Raw genomic sequence first — 26135 nt, forward strand, 5'->3', positions numbered from 1 at the left:
AACCAACTGAGAAAGAAAGCAATGAACGATCGCCCATACAATTTTTGCTATTATATAGGCAATTTGATACTTAATGCATTAAAATTTATTATTTGCTAATTGAGTAGAAGAATTTTACTTATGAGTTAATATTGTGTATAACATTTAAATATATGTAAATGTATCAAATAATTTTAGAAATTGTGTGAATATTTTTATTGTTTTTCGATGTGACGTGAACGTCGACTTACAGTGCTGCCAAGCTTTTATTTTATTTGACTGTCAAGTATGGTAAATTTTCCACAAAAATACTTATACTTTAATTCACGATAAAACAGAATACATTCTAATCAAAACAATATGTGCAACTAAAAAGCTTAAAAAATACAACATGTGAATTGTTTAAGCGATGTTAAAGGGATTTGTGAAGAGTTCAGAAGAGTCAGTTGTGATATATCAAAGTGTAAATCATTATAAACATAAAAGAGAAAATGTTTGTTACGTCTGATTCGGAAAAAAAGTGTTTCTTGGAGCATACTAAAGCTGCTAGAGAGGAGCGAGCCTACGAAAAACGTCGGGAAGAGGCGGCTGTGAGAATACAAGCGCAATGGAAAGGATACATAGCACGTAAACAGTATTACAATAAGATAATGTAAATATGTGCGCGAGATTATAACTTTGACATCTATTAACAAATACAATAATTTTCATCAATTTAGCTATGACTTTGACAATATATTCATAAAGGAAAATACTGATTTGGACGTAGATCTTTTACCTGCGAATACTGTGTATCCGGTTGTCCGGCGCTTCCTCACATATTTTGAGTGTAAAAATGGATCACCTGCTGTAGTGAAACCGTTACGGGAGAAGTTTGAATGTTTATGTCGGTATTTAAACAAAGCCATGGAATCGGAAACACCAAAATTGTCGTACGCTGCTCTTTGTCTGCATAAAGATAAGAGGTGTGTAATAAATGAATAAATTCCAAATATGTAATAAATTATATTGATTACTGCATTTTAGCTTGCCTTGGTTGGCACATATCAAATCATTATTGAGTTTATGCTGTTTAATGCTGAGCGATATTAAACCAGGTAGATATAATAAGCAAAGTTTTGAATTGAAATGTAATTAACGAAATTTGTAGAGAATCATACTGACAGCATTTCTTTGGCTCTGTATCTGCATACTTTAATCGTTTTCACTTCACCAAAGTTGTGGGGTATTCTGCGCAATAAACAATTCGAAAAAATGCAACCAGCATTTCAGAAAATATGCTGCAACATTCAGGGAAAATTAGTACAAAATAATTTTTTCAAAACTATGCGCGTAAGTTAGAAGAATATTAAACATATAGTTTCTTGTGATTTTATTTTAATTATTAATAAAGTTATGTTTTAACAGACAATCCTATTGAAAGGCACCGCACGGGAGGATCTTTCCCTTAAGCCCGTTTCGCTTAAAGCTATCATGACGCTTTCTACCCGACCGCTTATTGATGGGAATTTTAGTCGTAATTTGATGACGTATTTTTTCGCGGAAATTTTATCCGTACCAGCACTGGTCTTTCATTTAAATATTGTAACACCACAGTGTTTGGAAAATCTCACTAATATGCATGTCCTGAAGCGATTTGTTCAATCAGCAGAAGATTCTAATTGGTTTTCAGAATTTACAAACAATATGCCTGTAAGTTAACATTAATACAAAATTTGTCGCACTTTGTAGTTGAATTTTGCTGTCTTAAGGGGACCAAATTACTTGCATTGTTGGGAAATGTTGTGAATCTTTTTACAATCGAAAACTTTGTTGAAGCAAAAGAGCTGGCATATCCTCTTTTCACGGTATTTATTTGAAGTTTGTATGTTAATATTATAATAATTCTTAGTGATATTTCTGTATAGAATGCAACCACTATACTGCTCGAAAATATTCCTAACACGGTATCAAGCAAAGGAGTATTCACGCAATGGCATGAACTACTTGGCTGGCATACACCCTCGTTAGATTCAGCACAAAACCAAAATGTAGCACTGATCAAAAAACAATTTCATTTGTTATGGGGCCATCGATGTATCAAAGTTTTGTTGGCTGATTTGCTTAGGGATATTAATGCTACCTATGAACGCATAGAATTCCAGCCCCCGGCACAAGCATCCACAAGCAACATACTTCGTCGGGCACTGGATCGCGGCTCAGCTCGCGGCACTTTTATCAGAGGTAATAGAACGTGGCGTAGACTCGATTGTGCAGAAGTGGAGCAAGTGTCGCGGGTATGTGCTATGTTCTATGCGGCATTAAACACGCTTTCACAACTTCGCCTTGATATTTTAACAGGTATTAAAAATATGAAAAACTTGCCTAATACTTTTTAATATATGCACGTTTATATATATGAAATTCATTAAAAAATTTTATTATGCATACATTTAACATTTGTAGGTATTTGTTACAATGATAATGTTTTATACGACCTTTGGCTACTTCTCACCTCGCTGGGGCCGAACTGTGGCATGAAGGAGTTTATGGAGTTATTAAAGCAAGACAACGTTTTACAAAAACCCCAAGTCACAATGCTTATGCTCTTTTGTGATAGTATGACACATTATGTTACGTATGTAAAACATGAATTGAAACTACAATAATTTAAATACATAACACGTGCAAATATATCTTCTAGTATTTTAGATGAGTATGAAATGTATACAGAGCAAAAGCCATTTCTCCTCAATGACTACGTCATGCTTACTTATTTTCTCAACAATATACTCTACAAACTTATCAACGAGAATTTACTTGGCAAGTATATTATTCATATTATTTTGAATTTCAATTAAATTTGCTAATTAATGAATTGAAATCTTAAAGGTACGAAAAATGTCACCCAATGTCCGGTATTTGTGTCGCTGCACACGTTGCTGTTATGTCTATACCGACGCGATTGTCGTCGCGCATTTGCGCCAAATAATCACTGGCTGATTCCCGAAGTAAAGCCCTCGGCGTTTATTAGTGATTTGGAGAAAGCCAAAAGGCACGCAGTGATTTTGTTACAGAAAATGCCTCATATCATACCACATGAAGATCGTGTCAAATTGTTTCGCAAGTTCGTGCAAAACGAAAAGGCTGTCATGGGTTTAACGGAGAGTGCGTGCGCATCACCACGATCTGCTTTAATCGTCGTGCATCGTGACCGTATTGTGGAGGACGGTTATCGACAGTTAGCTGCACTTAGGCCTCACGCACTAAAAGTGAGTAATTATATAATGAGTGAATTTATATTTAATTTAGAAACAAATATCCAAACAACATTTAGGGCGTGATTCGTGTGCGTTTTATTAATCAACAAGGTTTGCACGAGGCTGGCATTGATCAGGATGGCGTTTTCAAAGAGTTTTTAGAGGAAACTATTAAGAAAGTATTTGATCCATCGCTGAATTTATTTAAAACAACTACGGATCAACGCCTATATCCTTCGCCTATATCATATGTGCAGGACAATCATTTACAATTGTTCGAGTTTGTGGGTCGTATGTTGGGAAAAGCAGTATATGAAGGTATAGTGGTGGATGTACCATTCGCTTCCTTCTTTCTCTCGCAACTCTTAGGACAAACCCACCAGGCATTGTACTCTTGCATGGATGAGCTGCCCTCATTAGACAACGAGCTCTATCGCAGTCTGACATTCATTAAGCATTACAAACAAGATGTGGCCGACTTGAATTTAACATTTTCGGTCGATCAAGATGTAATGGGAAAGATTGTTACACATGAATTGCATCCAGGTGGTAAAGCTCGTGCTGTTACGGACAGCAATAAGTTGGTATATATACATTATATGGCCTATTTCCATATGAACACGCAAATACGGGAACAAACACAGGCTTTTAATCGTGGATTTCGTAGTATCGTCAATCCGGAATGGTTATCCCTATTTTCACCACCGGAATTACAGCGCCTCATATCTGGCGATACTGTGCCGCTAGATTTGCGAGATCTACGTAAACATACGCAGTATTATGGTGGCTTTCATGATTCGCACCGTGTTGTTGGTTGGTTATGGGATATCTTGGCCAAAGATTTTACAGAAGAAGAGCGCAAACTATTTCTTAAGGTGCGATATATTTTTTTGTTTATATATATACAGTTTATTAATTCTTCATCTCTTTATAGTTTGTAACTAGTTGTTCCAAACCACCTTTACTTGGATTTGCGAACCTCGAACCACCGTTTTCGATTCGTTGTGTTGAAGTAAGCGATGACGAGGATACTGGTGACACAATTGGTAGTGTTATACGTGGCTTCTTCACCATACGCAAGAAGGACCCACTCAATCGCTTGCCGACATCATCGACCTGCTTCAATTTATTGAAGTTGCCAAACTACCAAAAGAAGTCCACATTGCGCGACAAATTGCGTTACGCTGTTAGCAGCAATACCGGATTTGAGTTGTCCTAAACTTATTACCTAAATTTAATGTCTAAATTAAATATGCAACTAAACTGTATCTCCATAAATGTTTACACCAATATAAATTGCATATAAGTAGGCAAGGATTTTGAAAGTGCGATATTAGGGAAAATGTTAACGCTTGGATTCGCTGCGATAACAAGATAACTTTCAAGTGAAATTTTTATTATATTCACCTTATGCGTTTATATGTATGTAGGTATATAGTATCAGCTAAACATCATAAGGCCAACCTTTAAGTTTTATCTTTTAATAATTTCCTGCTGAAACAACTCTTAGTGCGTTATGGATCCGGGTCCGCCATGCTACGAAATCCACGTAAATTCGAAATGCAAATGGGAAATGCAGATTTTTTACTCACACAAAGTAAAAGGAGATGTTAGTTGGTTTTTGTTAGTTGGATGTTCAACAGTTTTGTGACAACCATTCAGTTCAATTTCACTTTCGAAACATATGTATGTATGTATATCCGGTATGCAGGCTTTTATTTTCACAGTTGATGAGTTGTTGTAATGAGTTCGAAAATTTCAGGTAACTGTGATAAAAAATTTACATAATATTCATTTTCTCTACACATACATATGTATTGTATATTATTAATATAATGAAATTTATGTATAAATAGGTATGTGTATTTATTTAAAATGGCAAAATATTAATAAAACCATAAAAAGTAAAAAAAAAATATTTAAAAATTGTAATTATTTTTCCAAATAAACCATACTGTCAAAAGTGACACATTTTTTTATATTCGAAAAGAGGATAACTATTTTTAATTTTAATAATATTTGCTGCTGACGATACTACGAAATCGAATCAGTTATCACTTACATATCTGCCCGTACTGATGATATCATTTTAATGCTTTCCAGCTGTTTAACGTTATTTTGAAGTGTACCGTATATAAGAAATCGGTACGTGATTTTCATAAGTTCGGCAACCCTGGTGATATTTGATGTAATCTCACTTCATTTTTGATTGGCTGTCTGAAATTGTAAGTACCTTTATCTCTTTCCTCCATTACTGTCCGCCATTGTTTTGTAGGTTGTTCTTCGCATTGAAAAACAATTTATTGGCAATTGCAATTTATCGCTCAAACTTGGAGGTGGAATTGAACTACTCAAAAAATAATATATATTAATTTATTTTAGTTTTTCTGGAATTCACTGAAGATTACAGATTTGTCGATTGTCCCATAATTGGACTGTATTATTATGTATATTTCGGACTAGTGGGCTTTGGTTGGTACACTTCTCAAATATAACCAAAATATGCCAGTCAAATATAATCCTACGGTATAAAGCAGATATTTATTAAGCTATGAGTCGTAATCAGAGCCACTTTCGAAACAATGGTACTGAGTTTTCAACATGCCAAATGTCAATAATGTATTAAAACTGGCTGGCTCATCACTAGCAATGTATATATGTAAGTACACTGTTGGAAAAAATAATAGAAACAAGCCACAATTCCGCGAATGTTTAAGGTTTTTCCCTTCATTCTTCCCTTTTTTATACAAAAATTTCAAAATATAGCGAATTTCTTCATTATTTTCACACATTTTTAAACAGCTGTAACTTTTTTCAACTTTCGAATTAAATTTTTTTGGTTAAATGAAGCTTAAAATCTCACCTTTCCAACACTATATGGTATGACACAATGAGATATACGATTGCAATGAAATCTATTGACAAAATACGAAAAGACTTTTTCGACTATCCAATATATTCAGAATGGGTCGCGAAGTGCCTTGTACAGCTGTAGAACGGAATATTATAAAAAATTTTAAAAACGGTGGGAAAAAATAAGTGAAATTGCTGAATTGATGCACTGCTATGTTAGAAAAGTGTTTTCTGCAGTTCACTTTAAAGACATAACGGAGAATCGGGCAGGAAGCGAGCTTCACCTCAAAAGTTCGATGACCTTTTGATTCGGACATCAAAATATAATCCTTTTTCAACAAGAATACCTTGCAGGCATCAATATCCAGTCGTACAATACGGAATAGACTGCTTGAAAAAGATTGGAAGAAATGTTCAGCTAGGAAAGTTCCACTTCTAAGCAAAAAAAGAAAAAAATATCGGAGAAAAATTGCGCACCAATCGACATTAATATACTGGAGAGGGTGATGCTACAATATGCCGAGGAAGAAATAACCTTAAAATGGGAGTTCATGCAGTATAAAGACCCCAAACATTCCTCCAAAATTGTTAAGGAATAGTTTCAGTACAAAAAAATTAATGTAAATGAGGCCCCAATCATATGAACTAAATCCGATAGAACACTTTTGGGCGATATTAATTTGGAGGCTTTAAACCAAACAATAAAAATAAGCTTTGGGGAAAGTAAAATCCGACTCAACTTGTACCCCTCTCGTTAATTCGACGTCTTATAAGTACTCTGAAGTTTGAAAAAAAAATTATATTAAATATTAATTAAATATATATTTTAATAAAAAAATTAAAAAAATCGGTGTAATTTAGTTTTAAGCCTTTTATTTCTATTATTTTTTCCAACACTGTATATAAAAAATGTATATATATAAGTACATGTAAACATTAGCATTTATCTCCCTTTATACGGAAGTGGCGTGCAAAACAAGTTTGTACGCGGACACATACATACCATTGTACATACATACTTATGTATATGCGCATAGGTAAAGATATCCATATATCCATACATATATACATATACAATATGTACATGCATATATGTATATGTATACAGGTACATGTCTCGTACTGCATACGCGCATATGTTAGGTGAGTATAAATAGTGTTTGAATGCACGCTTATCAGCAGATCAGAGAATGCCGCATCTTAAGTGATGGCGCCAAAGTCAGTAGCGAGACTCAATTGTAGTGTCATTGTCGGTCGATGTTTCTGTCCATTGGATGTTGTTCGATGCTTTTTGGTGACTCTTCATTGGCATATCAGCGTTGCCATAACTATTACGATATTTGAGAACAAAAATAAAAAGCAAAAACAAATAGTTGTACATATACATATGTATACATATGTAAGTGGTGGTAATCGATGGCTTGATGCATTTATATAAATCTGGATTGTTAGATGTAAATACATAGTAGCAGTGTATCAAGCAATGTGAATGTGATTCTATAAATTCACATACATACATACCTATAATAAGACAATATTTCTTTGTGCTGAATTTAAACTTTTTAGCAACAAATACACACATATATGCATATAAATATGTATATACATAGATCTTTGTACAATTCAACTGTTCAAATTTTGGAAGCAGTTGGATAAGTTGTTCAACTCTGCATGTTTTCGCAAAAGGTAACACACTTAGGTAAAGGCTGACCCACTTCGAGGTTCCCTACTTTTTTTAAAGAAAAAACACCGAAACCTCAAATTTAGTTGGGAATGTTTATTATCATTCAAAAGAACATTCTTTGTCATATACATATGTATTTTTTGATGATTATCTCTTTCAAATGTTGACCTCGGCTATGTCTTAGATGGTCCATTCGTTGAGTCCAATTTACAATGACTCGTTCGAGCATTTCGAATAGTAACTGGCGAACTGGATTGTCCCCATAGAATTTAGAATTTACATATCCCCACAGTAAAAAGTCTGACGGTGTAATATAAAACGATCTTGGTGGCTAATCGACCGAAATTATTTGCTCACCGAGGAGTCCTCTCAAAAATTCCATTGATTAATGTGATATGTGGGAAGTGGCGCCGTCTTGTTGAAACCAAACCACACCAAACAACTCCCCACAGATCTCAGCTATGGCTGCTATATTTTCTTCACTGTATGCTGGACGTGGTCTATTCGATCTAATATTATCCAATAATGATTGCTGGGTCTCAAGATGGTTGATGGCGTTGCGAATAGTACGCTCAGTAGAACGATTATGTTGACCATATGTTAAGGGGTTACATGGGCTTACGGGTTTAAAAAAATCGATTTTTTTATTGTCTTATTAAATGATGCACCACAACACCTCTAGAATATTGTTATATATGTAATTTTCAAGTTGATCCGAGTAATAGTTTCGGAGATACAGCCTTGAGAACTTGTGCGCTCGAGACTAGCTAGGCTAAGTGCGCTGTCTTAAACGCGTTTTTCTCGAAACTGTTGTTTTGAAGTCGGTTGGCAAAATTTCTCGAGCACTATTCAAACAACCTTCATGAAATTTTACACAGGTCTTTGAGATACAATTCGTAAAGACTTGGATGAAGGATTTTTTTCCATTACAACTTAAAAAAAAAAGAACAGTGTCGCGAAATTTTCACTTTCGTCACTTTTAATATTAGAACTAAAATATGCATTAGACGGTTTAGAATGTGATAAAAATATATACAAATCTTCTTGCGTTCATACATTCAATTTCCACGTATGACAGAGACTCGTCAAGGTAAACATTTCAGTATTGGAATGAAATTTATACCCACTTCTTTTGAAACCTATGTATGTACATATGTATGTATGTGTGCGTCTAACTTTTAAAATGAACACATCACTGTTAAAACATGAAATCTCATATTAATTTATGAATAAGTAGACGCAACACGCCATGTCAACAAGTACAACATCATCATTAGCGTCATTAAGGGTTCTCCTAATTAGTCGATTCTATGTACACCTGTATGTACTATTTTAATTTTTACCATGAAGTGCGGCTGCAACCCCTAATAGTGCCTTCCAACGCGACATGCAATGATTTCTATCAGGCTACTGAAGACTGCTTTAAGCGATCTCTAGGGGTAAAACAGGCAATAATCTATTAAACCACAAAAAAATGTACATAATTTCAATCAGGAGCCACCAAGAGAGAAATAATAATTGCTAAATACATACTATAGATATAAACGATCGAGCGTGTAAGTGCAAGCACAGACAACACTAATATATGTATGCATGTGTATGGTGTATACATACATACATAGTCAGAACAGCAGAAGAAACTTATCACAATATGGTATGTATGTGCATACATACAAATATCAAAAGAAAATTATTGGTGAAAAGTAAATTAGCTGTTTGGTGTGCGCCGGTCCAGACGGAGGCAGGAAGCCGCCGAAGCCTCAAACCAACTTTACGATGACAAGCAGAACCGCCTCTCGTTTGTTGCATAGGAAACAATAAAAAATAAATAAATAACTGCATACATACATATATACATATTGTATGTACGCTAAATCAGTAAGTACACATACATAAGTATATGTATGTATGTAAGTATTTGGAAAAGTCTGCGACTAATACAGACGGCTGAAATCTGCGACGTCTGAACAAACCACAACGTTGGCGACGTAAAATGAGTTGTAGGAGGACCAACACAAACAAACACTAAACGTATAGGCACCGTGAACAAGAAAGAAAAACAAACATGAAATTTTATAATGCATGAAATTGGCCATTACTGGGCGCCTTGACAGGTCATATCCAATTGCATAAACGCCGATGCCACCACGTAGCCTGATAGCAAGGCGGCAGAAGATTTCGTGGCGCTTGTTGTTGTTCTTGAAACGCTTGTATTTGCCGAAACCGTCGACAATTTACCGCATACATTTGACAGTTGAAGATGTCAAACGTAACGCGGTGTTGGTGTGGCATTTGCCGCATATGTTATTGCTGTTGTCAGCTGGCGAATGCTGCTGCTGCTGTTCTTTGATTGTTTATTTCTTTCTTTTAGTTTTTGTATAGATAGTGTAACATATTAACATTAATTGCTAATGAAATTAGAGATGTGCATAAAGAGGAGTTGAGTTGATTATCATAGAAAGGGTAGAAACTTCTGGATGGAGGTAAAAATAAATATATTTTTGGAAACAGAATATGTGCATACTAAACATCTAAAATATCGGAGAGTCAGGCAACGGAATGTGAGAGATTGACCATGCCGGCCTCAAAGCGAAGCGTTTGATGCATTGGTCAAAGACTTCATTGAACAAGGTTTGTCCAGAAAGTAATAGAACAGTCTTCCGCCGCGACTGTACTTCGGAGCGTGCCTGCATCGTCTGGATTCGGTAGGGGGCTTTCCTAGCTAACGAAAGAACGGCTGGTCAGTTGTCCCCGAGCACCTGGAGAGTTAGGACAAACATTTTCGCGCGACGTGTTTCTGTGAGTGGTGCAAGCCGAAAATGCAGCGTTCGTTAGAGCACAGGAGCTCGAATAAATTCTATGTGAAACTTGGTAAATCTGCGACAGAGACGTTTGATATGATCAAGCAGGCTTACACAGATGTTGCTTTAGCAAGAAGTGGTGCGTTTCGGTGGCACCAGGTCTTTTTGGAGGGCCGGGAAGAGGTCGCTGATGAATGAGCAAATCCAAAATGAAAACGATGCTCATTGTATTTTTTGACATCAAACGCTTTGTCCACCATGAATTTGTTCCTCCGTCAACGACAAGTTTTACGTGGAAGTCCTCAAAAGACTCAAACGAAGGGTAAATCGGGTCCGACAAGACATCGCAGCCGTTTGGAAGTTGTACCACGACAACGCCTCGGCTCACACCGTCTTTTTTGTGAACAGCCACCTTACCAAGCCCGGCATCCCAACGCTTCCGCAGCCGCCCTACAGCCCAGATGTTGCCGCTCTGAACTTGTTTTTGTTTCTTTGCCTGAAAGGCAAGCATTTTTAGACGACAGAGGGGATCCAAGCAGCATGCACCTCGGCTCTCAAGGCTATTGTGGAGAATGCCTTCCGCTGCATCGACGCAGAAGGAGCCTATTTTGAAAGTTTTTAAATAATTTTTTCAATATTTTTTTTTTTGAATCGACTCAGTCTTATTACACTCCGGATAAACCCTGTATGTCAGGGAATGCAGAAGAACAATACCTTAATATTTTGGTAGAAATGCGACAAAGAGCACAAAAAAGAGTAGAAGCGCACATCACAATACCGTCTGATAGCATATTTGAAGAATGTGCTCTGTGGCTACAACAACAACCGGGTGAACCCTGCTGAGTTGACAAGAGCTGGACGTGAAGCGTCTTCAGGAGGAAAAATCCTCTGAAAAAGCAAAGCTGAGTTGACAAGAGCAGTACGTGAAGCGTCTTCAGGAGGAAAAATCCTCTGAAAAAGCAAAGGAAGTAGCTCTATGTGGGAAAAGGACAAAAATCTCACAATAATCTTGCTGCTACTGCACAGACAGAAATGATGCTGATCGATGCAACCACTTGACATGGAAGCATCCACTGATCTTAATGAGGGTTTATAATTTAAGACTGACACCGACGGCGTAAATTAATAACCACCGTGCATTATGCTCACACCTCATAACCTGCCCAACATACTAGGGCAATGACAATATGAAGGAGCAGATCAGCTCCATGTTCGGTCAATTAACTAACCACTTTAGGATCTAATGATAAAGCTACTCATCATCAGCATCATCAGAATACGAGTTGGAGACAAAAGCAACTGCGCATTTGCCAGTAAATTCCTCGGATTTTTACAGCCAAAAACTCAGAGTGACAATAATTGAAAAATTGAGATTGTCGAAAAACGCTAACACGCTGCCATTAAAAAATAAGAAGAGGTTAGCATTATAGATATAAAGAATCTGAAATTAGTTTAAGATAAATTTGTTAGATCTCAAAGAAACTTCTTCTTCCACATATGAATGCACACACATACAATATACCGTAGCATATTTTTATCTAAGCCCAATGAGTTTGAATGGTCAGCATTGTATGGTCGAGTGGTTTCGCTCAGCATAGCTTTACTTTCTTAACATACAATTATTTCTAAGGACCTTTTGTAAGCAAAGAAAGACCCACAAGTGGTTACATTGTGCGTGCCTCTTACCAATGAAAAGAGATGCGTGTATTGTGATTTTGCGGTTAGCCGAGTCGGCGTCATTCGTGATCCTCTAAGTGTCTTCATTGTTTTCTCGAAGGACCAAAAACTTACACTCTCAGTAATTACCTTCGCAATTGTCTTGCTATTAGAATAAATTACGGATTTGCATAGCCTCCTCTTAAATACAACATTTCATAAGCCACCAGACTATTGTCACAAAGTATCCACTTCAGTTTCTAAGCTAATACCTCTCAGTATTACAATATCCACTACTGTTAGTACAATACATTTATTTACCGTCGTAATATTGTAGACAGACATACTTAAATACATTTTATTTTATTGTAAACAATTAGGTTTTAGCCACTGTCAGTTGCGGTGGCCCAAATTGTAGTTCCAACAATAAGCGTTTCGAGAGCTGCATAAAGCAAGCAGACGACTTTTTTTGTGCTGATCGCTTTGTTTGTAATGGTTTGAAAGGGCTGCTCGGCAACCCGGTACGATAGCCAACAACTTGTCAGGCAAACCGAATGTCAGTAGAAAGACAAATGAACATACATGCGTACATCGTATGTAACGATGTAACGGGTGTTCCAAGTAGAGGTATTTTTTTCAGTAGCCTTTTTTTGACAGATCAAGCGTGAGTCGTGTCAAGCTGTTATGTTATTTTTGTTCAGTATTGTTTAGCATTTCATCATGGAAAGATTTACGCCTGAACAACGTATACAAATCGTTCAACTTTTTTACGAAAATTCACGTTCTGTAAAGAATGTGAAGAAAATAAAAGTTCCAAAAAGATCCGACGTTTTTGAGCCAGATTTTGTTCAGCTATGAGGCCCATTTCTAGCTCAATAGGTATGTAAACAAGCAAAATTGCCGCATTTGGGACAAAGAGGAACTTGAAGAGATTCAAAGCAGCCATTTCATTTAGAAAAAAAACAACAGTTTGGTGTGGTTTGTAGGCCGGTGGTATCATCGGTCCATATTTCTTCAAAAATGATGACTATTCGATGCCTGGAATTGAAGCTCGTGATCTCGGCGATGTTTGTTTTCAACAAGACGGCGCCACTTCTCACATATCGCACCAATCAATGGATTTCACGTTTTGAGCCGGTCGATTCGCCACCAAGATTGTGTGAAATCACACCCTTAGACTTTTTCCTGTGGAGATATGTATATAAAGTTTAAAGTCTATGCGGACAATCCCGTTTCGATTCAGGCCTTGGAGCAAAACATCAGGCGTGTCATTCGCCAGTTACCAGTCGAAATGCTCGAACGAGTCATCGTAAATTGGACTCAACGGATGCCGCGGCCAACATTTGAAAGAGAAAACCCTGAAAAAATAAATGCCAAAGAATAGTCTTTCGAATGATAATAAACATTCCCCAATAAATTTGAAGTTTCTGTGATTTTTCATTAAAAGAAAATAGGGAAGCTCGAAATAGATCACTCTTTAGCTTTCCACTTTTACGTAAAGAGATGATCAATAAATGATGAGCTCAAATTTATACACATATTGTATTGTATTTGTACTTAGTTTATTCATATAATTCTTATACATATGTATGTACATGTGTTGTATTGTAGCAACATGTGCAATTACACAGTTACAAACGTGAGTTTTTAATATTCTAGCAACTTTTGTGTTGTATGTACTTATGTTTGTACATGCTAGCTGCTGCCTTCCAAAATAGCGGAAATGCTAAAACCTTTTCTTTTTGGTCGCGAATGACCCATTAAGCTCTCCAACTGCAGTATCTGTGTATCATTCGATATTAAAGTAGCATTCTTTTTAGCTTCGTCGCTGTCAACGGTTCCCACAAGGACGTTCTCTTCGTCGGGCACTAGCGAGCGACATAACATTTCGTTAGTACCACTGGGTATCAATGAATCGATACGCTCCATATGTGGGCCCTCGGCTGCTGGTGGCATCGGGATGGATAGGGTTTGATCGCCGATTGTTGTATGAGGTGGGTGCATATGTTGAACGTAAATGGGCTGAGATCGGCCAAAGTAGGTGTAAGCTAAATCGACCAATGAAGGTCGCAGCATTGTTTGCATGTTTTGCTGCAAATGATGGAAAATAAATGACGATTGACCACCATTGTCGAATGTAGACGCGACAGTGTTATCCGGTAGTTGTGTTGGTAATGCTTGCTGTAAACTGGTCTCCTCAGCAACGACGGTAAAAGGTTCACGTTCGCTATTCGCATGCGCATTAATGATCATCTCTTCGAGCGCTGTCGATGCTATCGCACCGGCTAACTTATTTGATCTCAAGCGCTTTACTTGTGGTTCGCCACCATCGATGTCGGCATCCGCAACATTGTCAACGTCCACGAAGTCATTTTCGCCGTTGTTCGGAATTGTCGTCTTATCTGAACAAATTGATGATCCCGACTCGCTGGTCAGCGGCAAGGCTGAAATGGTTGGCGACACAACGTTGCGCTGATTGTGGGAATGTGTTTGAGGTTGCGTTTGTATTGGTCTTATGCCGTATTGGCGCCCGGGTGGTTGTTGTGGTTGCAGTTGCTCGGAATCCTCATCGGATGGCGATGAAGACATTTTACGTTTGCTACGAGATTGGCCAGTTTCGCGAAAGCCCTTCGCGAACGGATTATTGTCTATCTTCAATTTAGTGATGCGATCATTCTGAAATATAAAATGTGAAAATAGAAATAAAGTGAGTTGATTATATGTATGTAACCTTACTAGTAAGTAAGTGGGTATGGATTAATATTAATATATGATAAGCGGCTATAACAATAAATAAGTTTAAAAAGATATTGTTAAGTATCTAGTATACTATATATCGTCACCTAGCATGCACAACAACGTATCATCAAAAAAATCGAAATTGAGTTTTTTTTTATTGCTTACGAACCACCACAGCAAAATTTTCAGCTTCCGCTGTCAAATATAACCAATATATAACCAATGTATAACCAATATATAACCACTATATAACCATTCAATAACCAAAACTCAAATTTTGTTTCAATAAGAGTGGTTTCTATTATATCGTAAGCTTATGTCACTTAATTTTGAATTTTAGGTGACGACATCTACATACCTACATACATTCATACATACTATATATGTACATATGTATGTATGTACATATATCTATATCGATCTTAGTGCAGAAACCACGTCACTTATTTTTTAATTAGCTAATTATATAGTGCTGCCAATTGTTTCAATCTGCCCTACGAAATAAGTTACCCACCGTGCACACGCTGCCACAAAGGGTCAGAGAGAGCCTGATATATTTAAGGTTATGCTATGCCTTCTACAAGTATGCATAGATACATATGTATGTATATAGTATATTTATATATTTGCTTAACTAAACACACGAAGAGAAATGGTCGACATGTAGCATGACATAACAGTTTAGGAAATAAAGTGGACACTGAATTGGTTAATTAGGTGTGTTCAGACTGGCGCCAAAGGAGTTGTGAACAAAAACACAGCAAGTGATCAAATTAGCCATTCAAATATCGGAGTAGACAAAAACTCTTCAGGAGACTGGAAGCATCATGCACATTTTTGGGTTGGCAGTAGGCGTTACATGCTAATTTGATCTCGGTGCGCATTATAGTACGTCTGGATGTGCATGCGTCTGTATAGGCTAATGTGTACATCGTACATACATATATGTACATATACATATATATACATATACAAGTATGTGAGCTCGATGTTAAAATTTAAAAAAACTGCTATCGAGAAACTGAAGTCTTCTGTGAAAGCGAATTTCCTGTTGTTGTAATGAACATTTGTAATATTTTCGATTCAAAGAGCTTCTTTATATCTCCCCATATGACATATGGATAGCCTATTATAAAATTTTAGTTGCCAAATTGAGATTGGTTGAATTTGCTAACAGAAACTGCCATTTGCTGACCAATCGTTAATCGTAAGGTAATGTTTCAACCTTCGTTTTGGCCCTTCGTTTTGATTGCCGATACACGGCAAACGATAATTGGTGTGAATATTCATGTAATGTAAATGCCACTAACCTGATAAGCTGTTACGGCGACAAATTCCGTTTCCGGGAATATGAAGGCTTGCTGAGGAGCCCAGGGTATTTGCGTTAGATCTGCAGTCCGTATCACGTGAATTCGTGGTTGATACTTATGCATGCTGGCTAAAACAATCTGGAAACAAATAAAGACACCATTATTAACTAATAAAATCAAATATAAGGCTTTCAATTCCAAATGTGTTATAGATATAGATCCATAGATATCAATATTAAATAAGTAAATAATAACATGAACTACTTACGTGTCCATTACTATCCAGTGTGTTATTGGTGAGCTTAACTTTATTAAATAGTATAGGTTGCGCCTGCCAATGGGCCCCAGACGCTGGGCTATCCGGATGCAAATACATTCTTTGTGGACTTTGTGGTTCCGCACCGCCGGCAGGCATCCATTGCGAACCGGAGAATTTATAACGGCAATCACCTACTGGCACCATCTCCAACAAAACACAGTAATTAGATTCATCCTCCAGGCCGGAAAGCGAAAGACGCATTGAAGGAAACATTCGTCTACATGAACACAAAAAAAGAAATATACCATTTCAGTTCATATTAAGTATAGAAGAACGAACAAATCTTAAAAAATCGCACATTTATTAATATTATACCTACATATGGACATACATATACATATATATATTATTATACACTTGCAATATGTTGCTACAAAGTATAATAGTTTTGTTCACCCAAAGGTTGTTTCTATCACCTAAAACTAATCGAGGTAGATATAGAGTTATATATGTATATAGACACATATAAATGATCAACATGACAAGACGAGTTGAAAACCGGGTGATAAATTAAGATATTTTGATGAAACTTCGTAAATATGTTCCTTGGGCGAGTTTGTAGATGAGAGCATTCGGACCACAGCCACACCCACAATATGGCATTAATCGAAAACGTATAAAGTGCTTTAACTCCCACTTTTCACATATGTAAGTATATGTAAAATCTACTAAAACCGCGATAAATCAATAACTAAATACACCATGTACATTAAGAATTACCCCCGAGATGTCATGGGAGGGCTTTACTGGAACAGTGGTCCGAATTATATGACGAGCGGGACACCGCTCACATTTAGATAAAAACTCATATATTGGGTCTCAGGATGGTTGGGGTTGCCAACATATTAATCCGGATACGAACTGAGAAGTGCCAAATTCACCTGAGCCAACTAATAAGGATCCATCTGTTGGGCCCATAATGTGGAAACCTACTATTGATAATGGAAATGATTTGTGGGAGTTGAATTTGCGCAACGGTGGGCAACCACACTTTTCAACCTATTCAAAAAACTCCCTAGGGACAAACACCAAACTCTAATCTAGGTGGAACATGGGGAGAAGATGATGATGGTACGGAAAGTAGCAGTCTATGGACTGGCTCATCGAATAATCCTTCAACCGTAGGCACTGTAGGTGTTACTGGAATAAATGCGACAGCTGTAGGTACAAATGGACTAGGAAACAAACTCCAATGGGATCAAACTAATGTTGGTATTTTCGTTGGCACAACTAACAACATCGCCGGAACGGTTTCTGTCAACATTGACAATGCATCTACCGTAAGTTAGTATGTCTAAATTATTAGATGCCTTCTGACTGTTTTTTTTGTAATTTTTAGCTGGTGGCATTGGTGTTCCTGGTGTAAATGTGCCCGGAAATGTGAACACAGCGCAAGCAAGTGCTTCTATTAGAAGTAAAAATTTATTAGTGGTGGAGTAACAAGTGTCTATGCAGTACCTAGGCAGGGCGTTAATGCAGGATACAACTTTGCACGAAATAGTTCCTCTGATGACACATCTTATGACCAAAAATTGCCAAATCGGTCCAAAACTGTTAAAGTCCGTAGATACTGACTTTATATAGAAAATATAGGTGAAGTTGTGTCATTTATTATAGAAATTCGAAGAGAATCAATAATTCCCTTTTCTCCGATATACATACATGCTACCTAATAGAAAAATTTCCAGCTGAATTTATTCTATATTGGCATTGGATACCACGAGTGAAAAATTGCCCGAAACCTCATATGTATATCAAACAAAAAATGTTGAACTCTTTCACAAATTTTTAAAATAAAGTTTCGCCAACACCTGAAGGCATTTCTTAGTCTTTGATGCTGACAAGTTGCAAGAGTATGAAATAAACGATTACAGCCGAACTTATCCCTTCCTTACTTGTATAAACTTATGTATAACTATATAAGTGTGTTATAGGTATGCATGAACTTGTATGTATGTACTATATATCATGTACATATATGAACAATAAACAGCATTCGAGTTGAAAATCACCCGAGTGGGCGTATCAAATATTTACTTGAAACAATTTTTATATTAACTTATGCGTCTGTTGGGACGCACACTCTGCTTCTTTAAGGCTTGTACGAGAAGCAAACATGTATTTATTATTTGTGTGTTTATGTCGGACATAAGAGAACGAAAATGAAAAGGACCAATGTGTACACTGTACACATATGTCTGTATGTGTGTATATAAATACATTCAAAAATATCATTCGCACAATTTTACATCCATCGCCACTTGTACCTATGTACGGCTAGCGCCTCTAGCTTTTAACGACAATAGGGATGCAGCGTGTGGTCAGCAGGTGGCCAAGCACTTGGCGCCAGTTATGATTCGGTATTCCAAGTGCTCGCTCGTGAATTTATTTGTGTGTCACAGCGTACAAGGCGACAACGTACATAAATATATTTATGTGTATACATATGTAAGTATGTTAGGTAGATGTGAGTGAGTAGACCAATATAAGATATACATACGTATGTATGTATATGCTTGATTTCACGATGATTAATTATGAACTTTGGTCCTTTGGTTATTATGTATGCTAAATGTTTAAATTGATTTTCGGACAAAACCTACACAAATTAAAGCGGAGTGTGAACATACCATACCCGTAATGGTTGGCCAAGCCGACGCATGTGTCTAACATATTTACAAATGTACGTGGGCATACATACATTCATACATACATACATATGTATGTGGCTTGTTGAAAACGCAAACCTTCGTGTGATTTTCAATTTTGTGGTCGTAAGGAGCAACAATCTTGGCACATATCTATGCTCAGATCGTGGCCATCACATGTCATACGGCGGACAGGTATCGATTACGCAGTTTGGTTCTACCTACTGACAACTGGCGCCCAACAATTAAAAATTCAAATAACAGCAATAAAAGCTATTGCTGCACACGATCACCACGCATTTGGAACTGTTCGCTTCTGCTGCTGCTCACTTTTGTATATATGTACATACATACATATGTATGTATGCATATTCATACATACATATGTACATGCATATGCACAAGTGAGTTGATGGAGATTCCTCCACTCGCTACTACTCATAAATAATTCATACTAACCGAATACAGTGCTCCCTACCATATTGCAGGCCTCTGTTGTTTTCTTTCGTTGCACCGATTGTGTGAGAAAAAAGTGCTCTCGGAGGTTTTGGGCAACTTCAAATTATGCTAATTCTTGACTAGCTACCAGAAACACAGTTAAGCCGTCGGCACGGGAGCTGCGCCGCTGAAAGTGACCAAAATTGAATGGACCGTAGTGTCTTTGATAGTACGATGTCTGGCTACTGTCCGACTCTGTTTCTTTCTGGTTTGCTCTGCACGGTCGTTAAAAGCATTGCAGTTGCCTGCTTATCGTCTGTCCGATCAAAATGCTTGTTGAAAGTGTGAAATTGCTAGTAGTATTTGTCGGGCCATGGCTGACACGCTGCGGACATTGTCAACGTGTCATTTTTTAAATGTGCGACAGAAGGTTCAAGTGGCACATTACTGGCGCCGTAGTCACAAATGGTTGATGACAACAAAAAATGGTCTACCGAACTCCTACAGCCGATTGGTTATTTAATTACGTTAAATGTACATTTTAACCTTAAGTTTTTTTCGAATATTTCTCAAAAATGTAAGAAGCAGGTGTCAATAGAAGCCTTGCCTTTTGATAACTGAAATTCAATTCTCCGCTCTTATCTAAAATAAGTATCAATGATAGTAAATCGGGGTGAAGCTGTGTTTCAGAGGCGCTGAACACTATTTAAATAAATAACGTTTACATATACATACATACATACATATATGTATCTATGTATGCATATGCCTTTACATGTCTGCATTCGTTTGATTAGCCGCTAGAATCATTCAAATGTATTAGTATGGAACCTGTCCAGGCAGTTCGGTGTCAAGCTCTTCGCCTTCTATTTAGGCATATGGTCCTTATGCACATTCATACCAACTTAGGATTTCAAATATTTTGCGTGTATTTTGTGTTGTACTAGGGAATGCGCGCGTCATTTATTTATTTGTGAGAGATTGCTGTCGCGCCGTTGCTGTCGCCGTTGCCGGCGTTGCCTACGTAAACACATCACAGGCGCCATTCTTTGATGACCACTTAACAGCATTTTTGACTAATGTCGTCGCGCCGTTGAGGAACGTAAAGTGCGTCTACTCATGGCGGCGTGCGATGCATTCACAGTCTAGTTTCGAAACGAAGTGTTAAGTCGGCATCTGCACTTGTTAAAGTCGAACAAATAAATATGATACATGGCTGTTGCTTCATACATACATATATACGTATATATGTATGTATATAAATATAGTAGGTTAAGGTGGAAGGTAAAATACACATATGTTAGCTGTTTTTGACCGATTGGCCGACGTATATAAGTATATATGTACATATGTATAAGTGCATAAGTTGCACATGTGCAGCTGCTACTTTATGTATGAGACGTATTTTGATATGTAAATAATTTTGCATTTGAAGAGCTTCTTACCTGCCACTTTTTGTTATGATCATTTCGGTGCCAATTTGATGAAACTGTTTCCACAGCTGATCGTTTTGTAATTTTACCTCTGCATCTGGTAAAGAGATTCTGGGTGGCATTATCACGTGTCCAGGTATCGGTATGGGTAGCATAGGTGGAAAAGGATCTGTTATATAATTGAAACTATGAATAAATGGATCCATGTGTACAAATATACATTATATAATTTACAAATGTATGTGTATGCATATGAAAGACGACATAATGTATAAAAATTCGTCTAAACATATTCCTATTCTACTATACATATCTACTTATTTATGCACCCGATTTGTAATTAATTATTATTTAATTTATTGAATTGTTGGTGTCTAAAAATATTATTCTAAAGGTTGAAACATTTCGAGGTTCACTATCTTTTTAAAGAAAAAACACAGTAACTTCAAGTTTAATTGGGTATGTTTATTATCATTCGAAAGAACATTCTTTGGCATTTATTTTTAAAAGATTATCTCTTTCAACAGTTGGCGGCGGTTACCTCTCAGATGATCCATCCGTTGAGTCCAATTTTCGATGTCTCGTTCGAGCATTCTGATTAGTAACTGTAGTGATGTTTTGCTCCAAGGCGTGAATCGAAGCGGGATTGTCCGCATAGACTTTTGACTTTACATATCCCCACAGGAAAAAGTCTAACGATGTGATATCACACGATCTTGGTGGCCAATCGACTGGTCGAAAACAGAAAATTATCGGTTCACCCAAGTGTTCTGTTAATACATTCATTAATTGATGCGATGTGTGGAAAGGGATCCCGTTTTTGAAAGCAAGTGTCGCCGAGTTGACGGGCTTCAATTTCAGGCATCAAAAAGTCTGTTATCATGGCGCGATAACGTTCTCACCCGCATTATTTTCGAAGAAATATGAATCATCGGACGACAAACCACACCAAACCTCTACTTTTTTTCTACATGAAATGGAAACTCTTGAATCTCCTCAGGTTGCTCTTCTTCCCAAATGCGGCAATTTCGCTTGTTTACAAACCAATTAAACCAAAAATTCGCTAGATAAAATTTCGCTCGAAAACGTCGGATCTTCTTGGAACTTTTCAAGAGCCCATAGAGCGAAGCGATGTTCCTTCAGTTCTTGCACAAGCTGTATTTTGTACGCTTTCAATTAAGTATCTCGATGGCAAGTCGTTCCAGATGTCAGTCCGAGTTGCTGCGAACGGCGCCGAATCGACTCTCCACGGTGTTCTCAGCTACGGCTGTTATAGTTTCTTCACTGCGTGCTGGACGTGGTCTATTCGGTCGAATATTATCCAATAATGAATGCTTGGTCTCAAGATGGGTGATGGTGTTGCGAATAGTTCGCTTAGTAGGCCGATAATAATTAATATAAGTTGAGCGAAGCGCGCGAAACGGATTCTTTACAGAACGTAAATTTTCGTAATAAAGTGAACGATTTGTTCAGGCTTAATAAGTCTTTCCATGATGAAATGCTAAACGTGTAGAATGTGCCAGCTTTCGATTCCTTCTTTTTGGGTACCCACATACATACGTTATAAGTACTGTAAACTAACATTCTTCAAATACCGCCGATAAACCATACGACCATTGAAAAATAGCAAGTTTCCCACCATTTGAGCAGATATGCAAATTCATACCATGTCTGATCTTCCACTGTGTTTGACTGCCTTTTGGTATCCCCCTATGCACACTACATTTTAACATTTCATCGGACAAGTAAATATTGAATTTGAAATTTTTGTAAATGAACCAAATCAAATAATTCAACAGACTGCTTAAAGTTTGTTGTTTCAGTCTTTTTTCCAAAAGTGCTTAAGTTTATAAAAATATAACTTTGTAAAATTCATTATTAGAATATCTAAATCAATTGATACTATTCAAATCGAGTTTTTATTTAGAGGACTTTTTGTTCGTACAGACGTTTGACCTATTGACAGACGAAATGAAAATTAGACAGAAGGAATACACATTCAGAATGTTGGAAAATGCCTTTGGTGTTAATTGTTTGTCGCGAGCAAGTGTTTTTAATGGGAAAAATTATTCAAAGAGGGTTAAGAACGCGTTAACGACAAACCACGTTCAGGATTTCCATCAACATCAATTGATAATCAAAACGTCAATAAAATATAGGAATTGGCGCTTGAGAATCACCGTATAACAATCAGAGATCTTATTGGAATATGGGAAGAATCAATGAAAACCATTTTGAAGGATATGTTGGGCTAAGAAAAGTGAAAGAATGATTGGTTCCAAAATCACTAATCAGTCGGCCACGTCAAAGCAGGCCAAAATTTAAAGTTATGTTGACAATTTTCTTCAATTAGAGATGGGTAATGCACTCCGAATCCCTTCCGACCGGCCAAACTATCAACAAGGAATACTATTTGAGTCTATTGAGTTTTATACGTGAAGCTATTCGCAAAAAGAGGCCGAAATTATGGGGCGACAACTCTTGGGTTTTGGACCACGATAATGTACCGTCGCATACTGCATTGATTCTTCATGAGCTTTTCGTCAAACTTTCAACCAATACCGTGCTATTCAGCAATTCTGCAAATTTACTTTAGCAACTGTTTCGAGGAATGGAAAAAACGTTGACACAAGTGCTTTGGGGCCAAAGGGAATTGCTTTGAAGGGAGACATTAATTTTGAAGAAAACTTAATAATTTTAAAACTATGGCGAAATCTTACTATTTTTTGTTCATAGCAGTAAATAATATGAAATGTACGTAAGATTCTTACAATTGTTATATGAATTCCTAGCACATGTTCCGGCGTTTTCTACAACCAATTTAGTGAGATTGATAGAGATAACAACCACGGGTCAATGCTCGCACCGTAGTTGACGCTCATTCGAAATAACATGTGCGATCAAATCCATGTATACTTAGTCTTTTTAGCGCTATGGAACTTTACTTCTAAAATTTCTACTAAATTAATTCGGCTAGCCGAAATTTTAACAGTAATTTTCAAGCAATAAAGTGCTCTTTGAATTTTTCTTCTTGGGATTTGGCTTCCTGGCAGCTTATGTAATCTATTTATCAGCGCCACGCTGTATTTAATATGCACTCGCAAGTGTAGGATGCCACCCAAGACATGCTTACATCTTTATGTGGTTAGTTCCAAACCTAGTGTACAACTCTGCAAAGAGAGGGCTCAAATAAGCTCATTCTAGCGTTGCTGTTTAGACATTTGACGCAGTTTTAGATGTTTTAAAGTACAACGTTATATGGGACCTGTGCACCGTTCAGACAGATTTGGACGACGAATATCGCATTCGATGGAACGATGAGCTGAATGAGATATGCGACGACATCGACATAATTTATCGAATAAAAAGACTGTGGCTACGCTGGCTAGGTCATGTCGTCCGGAGGGATTTCAGCTCTGAAAGTATTCGACGCAGTATCGGCCGGGGGAAGCAGATGAAGAGGAAGACCTCCACTCCGTTGGAAAGACAAGGTGGAGAAGAACCTGATTTCGCTTGGAATCTCCAATTCGCGCCAAGCAGCAAAAAAGAGAGAAAGGCTGGCCATTCCCACGACAATCTACGTAATTGGAACGCATCCGGATTTTTTATTCGGACAATAACTGTCAACTCGGTAGAATTCTGCCGCTACAACAACAACAAGCACGGCTGACGCGCTGTTGTAAACTCGGACATAGCCGCTTTAGCGGGTCTACGCCAATAAAGAAGACGAAGAATCAGTTGAATAATGCCGTCGGTCCGCCACAGAGTGCATGCTCTAAAAGGCATCTCTAAAAAAATACGACGATGTTTAAATGCTTATATGTATGTGCAATAGATAGATAAGTAAATAAGGATTACACCGCGCCCTAAGGTCTATTGTGCCCTTTACGATACGTATGCCAACAAAAATGAATATGAAAGCTTGCGTCTTCAATGAAATGAAAATATTACCTGGAATACGTTGCATAATTTGCTGGCGATAGATTTCATGTGCGATTTGCTGTTGCATACGCAGGTCCACAAATTCATTCATCGTCATCATCTTGTACGCCTTCGATCATTTATTTGGGTCTGATTAAGCTTGAATATTCCTTGATGTTGGTCGCGATTATTATGTGTTCTCAGCAATAATTAACAAAAAAATGTTTTTTTTTCTTGTAATTCTTGTAAAACAATAGTATAAGTATATTTTCTAATCACTGCATACTAATATGTTCCGTTACTTTATGTGAGTGTTTTCATATTTTATTTATACTAAACAATACAAAAAATAAATTGTTTCACAACACTTCTCCGCAACTTTCACAAACGAGCAATATGTCAAATGATTTAAAGTCACGTCGGTACTCGATTTGTTCGGAAGGTATTTTTAGCGCGATAAATATTATATGTACCATATACAGGCATAAGCATGTGAAACATTATTGTTAGCAAAACAGGTGCTAAATTATCGAAACGCTTTGCTCTTTTGCAATATTAATTTGAAAACGTGTTAATGATCTTCATATTATTGGCAACAGATCGTGCAGCTTGCGCCTTCTGTATCACAGTAAATAGTTATGCACCCTCTTACACTCGTCGTATTACGGTAAACATTAGCACATGTTTATGTATTTTATATGCACATACAACCGCATGTGTACAACACAGTTGAATGAAAGCTCTGCTATGTACATAAGTATGTAAGTATAACCGCATAAATAAATAAAAATGTCAACGAGAAGCTCGACAATCGCGCGAGGGCGTTAATTCAATTAGCTGGCTGCAGTGGCTCTTAGCATAGTTTCAGGCCAGTAATGTCTGCAAGATATTTAGCGCGCGAGATAAAGCAATTATATGACAATTAGAGAAATCAAATTTAAATAGCCAGTGTCACTTGGTTAATCAATTTGTAACGCCAATGACTTAGTATGAGAATTTCTGGGGCACACTGTGGCACACACACAAACTATCCAATGTACTTTCAAATGCACGCTGACACAAGTGTACAACGTGTTATTACGCCGGTAAAAACTCGTGCCCGTCCCTAACAAAGT

The 26135-nt window shown here is 37.1% G+C and overlaps 2 protein-coding genes across 2 annotated transcripts; one reads left to right on the plus strand and one right to left on the minus strand.

The window, feature by feature from the left end:
* The first annotated feature begins 287 nt into the window (after positions 1-287).
* On the plus strand, positions 288-4527 carry LOC120777520 (ubiquitin-protein ligase E3B). Its single transcript, XM_040108889.1, has 12 exons — positions 288-631; positions 699-944; positions 1006-1076; positions 1130-1311; positions 1387-1671; positions 1731-1826; positions 1887-2319; positions 2425-2596; positions 2663-2781; positions 2851-3230; positions 3296-4093; positions 4153-4527. Exons 1-12 carry the CDS (start codon positions 471-473, stop codon positions 4435-4437), a joined length of 3228 nt encoding a protein of 1075 aa, XP_039964823.1. The 5' UTR covers positions 288-470; the 3' UTR covers positions 4438-4527.
* A 9290-nt stretch (positions 4528-13817) lies between these two features.
* Positions 13818-25141, minus strand: LOC120777745 (T-box transcription factor TBX19). Its single transcript, XM_040109238.1, has 5 exons — positions 25051-25141; positions 21112-21268; positions 16530-16797; positions 16262-16399; positions 13818-14888 (listed from the first exon to the last, which is right to left on the minus strand). The coding sequence occupies exons 1-5, from the start codon at positions 25139-25141 to the stop codon at positions 13908-13910; spliced, it is 1635 nt and encodes a 544-aa protein (XP_039965172.1). The 3' UTR covers positions 13818-13907.
* Between the last annotated feature and the right edge of the window lie 994 nt (positions 25142-26135).

The sequence above is a fragment of the Bactrocera tryoni genome, chromosome 5 (assembly GCF_016617805.1).
Source record: "Bactrocera tryoni isolate S06 chromosome 5, CSIRO_BtryS06_freeze2, whole genome shotgun sequence".
NCBI lineage: Eukaryota > Metazoa > Arthropoda > Insecta > Diptera > Tephritidae > Bactrocera > Bactrocera tryoni.